At 40.4% G+C, this 9,128-nt stretch overlaps 1 protein-coding gene across 1 annotated transcript; it reads right to left on the reverse strand.

Annotated features, from left to right (window-relative positions):
* Window positions 1-7,505: 7,505 nt before the first annotated feature.
* LOC112123143 (olfactory receptor 5A2-like) lies at window positions 7,506-8,435 on the reverse strand. Its single transcript, XM_024221817.1, has one exon. The coding sequence runs from the start codon at window positions 8,433-8,435 to the stop codon at window positions 7,506-7,508; it is 930 nt and encodes a 309-aa protein (XP_024077585.1).
* Window positions 8,436-9,128: the final 693 nt, after the last annotated feature.

The following is a 9,128-nucleotide window of genomic DNA, read 5'->3' on the forward strand; positions in this document are numbered from 1 at the left end:
ACAGACTTGGGAAACTAATAAGGGATTATTGTTATAGCAGATGTTTTCTGTTGGGGAAATCAACATGGAAGAATGATCGTGGGATAAGAAAGATCCACTGAGAGATATTACCTTGAAGAATTGTTAGTCCTCTCAGTTGTAAATAATCATGCCTTCTCACATGAGTCAGGTAAACTGAGACTGTATAGAAATGACATCACAACATCTGTTTCTGGGAGAATATTCTTGGCAATTACGTTTCCTTTATCTGAAATCCTATATAATGATAGTGGTATGAAAACTTAGGTTGGGGGGAATGAAAACTGCGTGTCCCTTCCAGATGCAAGAAAAACACATATCCAGCTCTTAGTCTGACAACAAAGAGCGGTAATGTATCTATTTATTTCTGCATTCTATATAGTGCTGTACTAATCTCTGATTAATAATCTTAGATTAAATAATTTCAATTGAGCCTTTTATTTCAACAATCTCAAATTGTTAACTCAGACACGCAACAGACCTTGGTGTGATGACCTCAGCCCTGGTTTGATCTCTATCTGCTCAAAAAAATTTTGGTAGAATCGATCCATCTTTATAAAAGCTGTTTGTTTGTTTTGTTTTTTTGGCAGGGACTGTATCTCCAGAACCCATTGGCCAAATGGCCCCAAATTTAATTGAGCAACCCTATCCCAGTTCCCTATGAGACATCCCAAATTTCAAAGCATTCTGAGCAACTGTGTGGATTTTAGAGCACTTAGAAGAGTCAAACCTTAAACAGAAAGCTGGTTTTAATCTTAACTGTACCAGATGTGGTGGTCTGCTATAAAGTTCCAGGTGAAGGCATTGCCCTCATTGGCCACTCAGTTCTTATTCAAACAAAGCTCCTACTGGGTTTCTTTCTGCAGGAGATTGTTGGACTAGGGACTGGAGTAAACACCCCAGTCTTTGGCCCAGTGGTTGTAATATATTGCTATTCTTGGACCAAATTCAGCAGTCTTTATTTGTTACAATGCATCCATGTAAAGCTCAGGAGGGGCTGCTTTGGCTGTGGAGGGATTGGTCACAGGCCCCTGATTCTCAGCTGCCCAGCCCTAATAATAAATTAAAGATGCACGGGCAGGTAGACAGATTACATTTATTCCACTGATTGTCAGGTCCTATCTCACTCCATCATTCCCCTCTCTTGCTATTCCCTGTGCACTCTAGCTATGGCTCCCATGACCACAGCCTTGATACACCCCCTCCACACCCTCTGCCTCATCCCATATAGGAAGTGGCACAGTTAGGCAGCAGAGCTTGCATAGGAGTCAATGGAGCTGCCCTGCCAGCTTTCTGCCAGCAGAGCTACAAAGGGGAAATTCTCTGGATGCCGTCTCCAGCCCTTCCCGTTCACTTTGTGCCACATTAATGTAAGTGGGGCTAAGTGAACTTGGCTGACTGGACTTTCTGGCCCACTGGGTTAAATACTGAATATTCAATACTAAATCAGTTTATATTCAGTCTTGACTGAGTCAGAAGCGTCACTGGTTTCTAATCTCTGGCTCTGGGTTTGCAACGGCCTACACACCTGCTTGACTTTATGCACATCTTTACACCTACTCGCATGTGTTAAGTTAAAAGCATGTGTATGTCTTTGCAAGATTGGCACATATACCAGAGTTGCAATTTTAGCTTGGAGCAAAGCCAATCCTTCCTATTTAAAAATCACGAGTGAGGCCTTGAACAAATCATGAGATTGGCTTAAAATCATGAGTTGTTATCTATCTAGATATCTAGATATCGTCAGTATCAGAAAAAACATATGAAATGCATGTGGCAGTTGGGCCATGTAACCACCTATGTGTGCAGTCTCCGTCGGACAGCCAATGAAATGGTTGCATGCAAATTAACTGCAGTGTAAGGGTGGTGGTTGGTTGAGTTAGCACTGAAATCCCAGTGTTCTAGAACTCTGGGCATGGCATAGATACATGCCTTATGATAACTGTACATCAGATAGGTGTAATTTGCAAAGTCAAAATGGCTGAGAACTTAAAAAATGGATGGTAACAGACCACAAACCCACTGGTGATTGAACCTCATGGTATTCTGAACAAAAAGAGACCTGAGATATGTTTTGACAATCCTGGAATCTAATTATATACATAAATATGGAATTATTTGTAAACGCCTTCCATTTCTTTCTTTCTTTCTTATGAAAACAGAGTTTGACTTAACCCCCTGACCCCTGGAGTACATTTCACTATTTTGTTTAGTAATCCTTTTGAGTGTATTATTTTACACACTACACCGCTAATTAAGGTCACAACCAACGTCTCACTATATAGCTGATGTTGAATGTCCCCCTTGAAAATAGGTATTAATAATAACAACAATAAAACCCCAACAAGTAACATCAAACAAAAACATGAAACACACAAAAAACCTCAAGCCTTTACCTTTTTATTGTTAAATTGCACTGACAACTGGCCTTAGTACTCAACATTTCAGGTAAAATTAAGGGTAAAAGTTTCAAAAGCACTTATGACCAGATTTTGAAAGGTATTTTGGCACTCAAAGATGCAGGTAGCTGCCTAGTGAGATTGTTCAAATCACTCAAGGTCCAGGTTTTTCAAGTGAGTTTGGCACCTAAATATTTTTAAAAATCTGGATCTAGATACCTAACTCCTATTGGGAGCTTGGTGCCTAGGCACTTTTGAAAATCCCACTAGGTGCTTTCTGTATCTTCAGACACCTAAATACTTTAAAACAGGCACTAAATTCCAAATATTTTTTTTAAAATGGGACTTGGATGCTTTTGAAAATGTTTAAAGGTCTCCGTTTTAATGGTTATTTGTCTACCCTTTCCATCTCTCCTAGCAGCCCAAAGAAACTACATTTAATTCAGTGTAAAGCAGTTAATTAATGTAAATACAATTTTGAAATTGGCTTCTGTAATAGAGAACTTGCCACAGTGGTAACTGCTTTAGACAACTGTCTTTCTACATGGTTTTCTAAAGGTGACAAGTACATTGGCTCATTTACCAACAGCAGAAAGACTCAACAGCAAAAGCATCACACACATCATATTTACTGATGTACATAATATCTATTGTGAGCATTGTTGAGGGTAAAGAAAACATGAAAAATCAATAGTCAAAACATCATAATACAAACCTTGAATTTGCAGATCACACCTACAGTTGGGAAGTTCTATTCTTGTCTATCAGTTCTGATATCTATTAGACACCCAGAGAGGCAAAAATGTACTCCGTGTAAGAGAATGTACTATGGAGGCAGCAGTTGGAATTAATTTGCAAACTGGACACCATTAAATTAGGCTTAAATAAAAACTGGGAGTGGATGGGTCATTACACAAAGTAAAAACTATTTCCCCATGCTAATTTATTTTTCCCTTACTGTTACTCACACCTTCTTGTCAACTGTTGGAAATGGGCCATCCTGATTATCACTACAAAAGTTTTTTTTTTCTCCTGCTGATAATGCTGCTATATGGGGGGAGGGATAGCTCAGTGGTTTGACCATTAGCCTACTAAACCCAGGGTTGTGAGTTCAATCTTTGAGGGGCCCACTTAGGGATGTGGGGCAAAAATCTGTCTGGGGATTGGTCCTGCTTTGAGCAGTGGATTGGAGTAGATGACCTCCTGAGGTTCCTTCTCACCATGATATTCTATGAATAGCCCACCTTAATTGATTACTCTTGTTATAGTTAGTATGACAACACCCATTTTTTCATGTCCTCTGTATATATATATATCTTCCTATTGTATTTTCCACTGCATGCATCCGATGAAGTGGGTTTTAGCCCATGAAAGCTTATGCACAAATAAATTTGTTAGTCTTTAAGGTGCCACAAGTACTCCTTGTTCTTTTTGCTTATACAGACTAACACAACTACCACTTTGAAATCTGTGATTTCAGTATGCTGTTATCTAGGGCTGATTGAAATTTTTCCATCAAAAACAATTTTTTAGTGGAAAATTAGGTTTTCACCCTCCCACCTCATAGAAGGCTGGAGCTCAGACCCAGACATCTACACAGCAATGAAACAGCCCCGTAGCCTGAGACCCATGAGCTTGTGTCAGCTGGCACAGACCAGCCATGGGTGTCTAGTTGCTGTGTAGATGTACCCTGAGAGTTCTAGCAGCATAGAGACAACGATTTCTTAACATGGATTTTTATTCCTTGCACCTAGAGCTCAAGCTGATGAGATGAGTGCTTGTGTGTGAGGGGGGGACGGGCAGGGGCAAGCAATCCACAAAGTCTTTGGTCCACTGATGTTCCATAATGGCTTGTTTGGTGTCTATGGGGCTTCCTTTGTTGGAGAGGAGATGACATCTCTTGTGGTAAACTGGTATTTCACACTTGGTAATGCTCCTTTCTTGACCGGGTTCACAGTTTCAGGGGAAACACTTTTACAGTTACAGAGCAAACACTTAAATATTAAACACTGAGAACATGGATACAGACATTATAACTGAGCTTAATGCAGGCAGCAATTCACAAGCATTGCACATCTTTATAAATCTAATACCTATTTAATAATACTAATGCATGGGTGAACCTGACTCGTCTCCAGCTGGGCATTCATCCATGTTCAGTGAGGCCTTGGAATGAGCTGGCATATGGTGTGCCAATGTCACAGTTTGCATCCTGCATCATTTTTTCTCTTTAGAGCTATGGGTCTGAGCTTTCACACTCCCCTTCTTCCGCTTGTTACCCCAAAACCTATGGGTGTAAACCTGAGACTCGATACTCCCACAATGAACTCAGTTTTGTAATTCTAATTCAGTAAGGTTTAACTTAATTCAATATAGTTCCTTCAGGATATGTATCAGAATTACAGAAACAGAACAAACCCAGTCTACATTCTCCTAACAAATCCCAGATCCCTCTATGTGTCTGTATGATACTCAGGGCTTGTCTACACTGTTGGGACTATAGCAGCATGTACGGTGACATAGCTATGCTGGCATAACCCTATAGCGTAGACTCAGCTTACCGCAGTGGAAGAGGTTTTCCACCATTGTACGAACAACACCTCCCTGAGTGATCGTACCTATGTTGATAACTAGGTTCTTCCGTTGACTTAGCAACTGCCTCTCTCAAAGTGGTGAATTACCTGCATAGACAGGGAAAAAATCTCTTCCATTGATGTAGGAAGCATCTATACTATTGTGCTGCAGTACCATAGCTGTGCCACTGTAGTGGTTGCAGTGTGAACATACACTAAGTCCCTTGATGGGTTTGGGCCTAGGTGTCTCACCTGCCTAAATACTTTTGAAAATTTGTCCCTAAATGGTATAGAGTATGTGTATCACAGTCTGACCCTTTATGATTATGGTTATTATTATTGCTGTTCTTCACAATGCTATGCCCGTGACAAGCAGCAAACCTCTCCAGGTGCTGTGATCACTCAGCCATCAACATGTGGAAACCAACACCCAGCTAAATTGCATGAATCCTCTCTAAGCCACTCACGAGCTGTATAAAGAAAGGCACCAAAAAATCACCCTAGCTCCCAGCCTTGCAACCCAGAAATATACCATCTTATACTGCTAAAATATCCCTTGGACAGTGCAAGCTCATAATTAGTTCGCCTCTCTGACAAAGGGTAGAGGACATGCACCAGTCCATGTGAACCTGAGCTGAGATTCCCCAAGCATTTCAACCAAAACCACACTGTTTTAGATAAAATATAAAACAGATTTATTAACCACAGAAAGGTAGATTTTAAGTGATTATAAGTTGCAGGCATAGACATCAAAGTTGGTTACATAAGAAATAAAAAATAAAATTGCAGTCTAAATTCTCCAGACTAAGCAAAATTTGAATCAAACAGTTTTTCACCCTAATAGATGACACAGGCAGTTTACAGTTCTTATTACACAAGCAGGATCCCCTTCCCAGCCGGGAACCAATCTTCCAAACGATCTTCCAGATATTGAGATGGGGGGAGGAGAGAGGCCAAGTGATAATGTCATTGTCCCTCTTTTATACATTCTTCCAGCTGCTATAAAGATCCTTGCTGAAATGTGGGGGTCAGGCAGCCCCCATTGGGTACATGGCCTCTCTGAGGAGTCTCTTGGAGAGTTGATTCTTTGATGAGCCATCAACACATGTCTGGCTGGTCCTGATGTAAATCTGCCTTGTCAGTTACTGCTTTGTTGTCACTGAAAGGTGGGCTGTGGGCGTCTCTCAACCTCATAATGTATTTCAGTAATACACACATAACAAAACTCCATTACTTCAGGTACAACTTCAGGTAACACACATAATTCCAAAGGATATTAATGTTCAACAGATCATGACTTCTCAAATGATACCTCACAAGGAATGAATTGTACAAAACACATCAAATCACATCACAGTGGCAAATATGGGGGTCAAGGGTACTACTCTGAAGTACAGAGTCTCACAGGGCCCAATTGGGTAGGCAAGCTCGGAGCATGCCTGTGAGACTGGGCCCTGCAGCAATAGCGTAGTCAAGAGTAAACATGGATAAATGGAGTTTACCTAGTTCTTATTTGGGGAATATGGATTTTAGTTAGGTTAGGTTATCCCTTCTTTATTTACCAAGTCACCACTGTGAGGTAGGTGGAGGAACACCTATCTTTCCCCATTTCTGAATCACTCTGTGTCTTAGGCATCGAGATGCCTGGCATGGGGCATCAGTGTGTGTGCAAAAATGTAGGTGCTGAACAATTTTGGTGGAAGCTGAGCAGGGGGTTTGTGAATCCCAGTGGGGCTTGATTCTGGGATTTAGGTGCCTAAAGTGGCAGTGAGGTGCCTATGTCCTTTTGTGAATCTAGCCCACAGCATCTAGTATAAGAACTCTACAGATGGATCTAAAAGAGAATCCATGGACCAAAGATCTTACAATTTTATTAAGAAGAAATTTAATAGCTGAGTGAAACAAATGTAGGAGAACAGGACAGCAGTACTACAAGCATGTTTAATTTTCTATAGATGAACTGTGAGAAGAATTTCTCAATAGAAAAATAGGGCTCAGATTACCAGGTGGTGTAACTTAGCATAGTTGAGTTGGACTCAACGAATCGTATCTCCAGTAAGTATAGATAGATATAACACAAATGGAGTCAAGAAGACTGATCCCTAGCTTTTCTATATCAGTATAACTCCACTGAAGGCATGCCAGATCTACAACTGGTTTTACTTGGCATGGCTCTACTGAAAGCAATGTGCCAGGTTGACACCTCACATAAATCCATGTGGCCCAACTGGAGTCAATGGATCTTTCGCAAGCTACACCAGCTGAGGATCTTGCCCTCACAAACAGACATATCACACATTACCAATACATTTATAGATACTTCTATTTCACTGCTAATAGTCATCAAGTCTTATGACTGAGATTTTCAAAGGTGGTTAAGGGATTTGATTTCAATGTGTGTTAGGCACCTAGATGCTTTTGAAAATCCCATATGCCCCACATATCTTTAAAAATCTGACCTTACGGCAGTTTTAAAAATCTCACCCTCAGACACCAAATTCACATTAATCTCTTCCTATTTGCAATTTCTGAGCACTCTCCACACACTACTTTTCACTTCATTATTCTTCAGGCTGTAGATGATGGGGTTGAACATGGGAGTTAAGACACTGTACTGGATGGACACCACCTTTTCCAGAGTGAGAGAGTAGCTAGAGTCAGTTCGTATGTAGCTTATAAGCCCGGTCCCATAGAACAAACCAACAATGATGAGATGGGAGGTGCATGTGGAGAAAGCTTTACATCTTCCCTCCTTGGAGGGTATTCTAAGGATGGTGGAGATGATGAACATGTAAGAGATCAATGTTAACAGGAGGGAGAGCATCCCTAAAATTATAGTGAAGGCAAACAGCACCATTTCATTGATGAACGTGTCAGTGCAAGAAAGTGGTAATAGAACCGGAAGCTCACAGCAGAAATGGTTAATTTCCTTTTGCTCACAGAAGTGTAAGTCAGTTACAAGGACAGTGTTGACAAGGGAATTTAGCAAGCCAGCTATCCATGCGCCACCTGCCATCCACATACAGACCGGTTCACTCATAGTTTTCAAGTAATGCAGTGGCTCACATATGGCAGTGTATCTGTCATAAGCCATCACAGCCAGGAGGTAGCACTCCGTGGTAGCTAGAAAAAAGAAAAAGAACAGCTGGGCAATGCACCCATGGACAGAAATTGTCTTCTTCTCTGCTAGGAAGCTCTCCAGCATTTTGGGGACTGTGACTGAGGAGTAACAGATGTCGAGAAAGGATAAATTACTCAAGAAGAAGTACATGGGGGTGTGAAGGTGATGGTCAGCCCATATCACCAGCATTATCATCATGTTCCCCAAGAGAGTGATCAGATAAATAGCTAAAAACACCAGGAAGAGGAAAATCTGGAGGTGTGGCTCATTGGAAAGACCCAGGAGAGTAAACTCATTCAGTGTGGTTTGATTCTCCATTAGCATGTTCAGAATCGTGATAGCCTGCAGTGATAGGAAAACCAGAAATAAAGGTCAACAGTGTCATTAATGGATGAAGAAACTGAGAAAGATGAGGGCAGATTTAATTTGGATCTTGGAAAGAACAGAGACCTTCTGCTTGTTCTTGAAGATACAACCGATGTCTGGAATGATATGAATGCTTCAAAAATAGTTCGCTGGAATAATATATTGCTTCTGCTTTGTCCAGACCCTTGTTGTGTGCTAATTTATGATGCTGACCCTTTGCAGGGATTGAGTTTTATTTTTCATGGTTAAGGGAGTTTTAAACAGCATACAGGACTGCACAGAGAAAAAATGCGTGTTCTGTGACTAGCCTACTGAATCATAAAAAAAATTCAGAAAAGTGAATTTTAATCATATGGGAAAGAATGTTCGGACGATACAATTTTCCAGCTCACATTTTGTCTTTTGTTTACATTAAAATAAATAAATAAATGAAGGATTATGCTGGTCCAATAAAGATACAGATACAGGAAGATATGACCAGTGCGAGTCCACTGAAAACTAAACAACAATTCAAATAAATACTACATCTTTTCAAATGAGAAGATGCCTGAGTACAATTCCCAATTAGAAAATGAGGAGCATTTTTTTTTCAATAAATTATGCACTCATAAATATTCACTCACTTCAAATGAGTTTGTCAGATTTAGATGA

This window comes from Terrapene carolina, unplaced genomic scaffold (genome assembly GCF_002925995.2).
Source record: "Terrapene carolina triunguis isolate 2854851 unplaced genomic scaffold, T_m_triunguis-2.0 Scaffold119, whole genome shotgun sequence".
In the NCBI taxonomy this organism is placed as follows: Eukaryota; Metazoa; Chordata; order Testudines; family Emydidae; genus Terrapene; species Terrapene triunguis.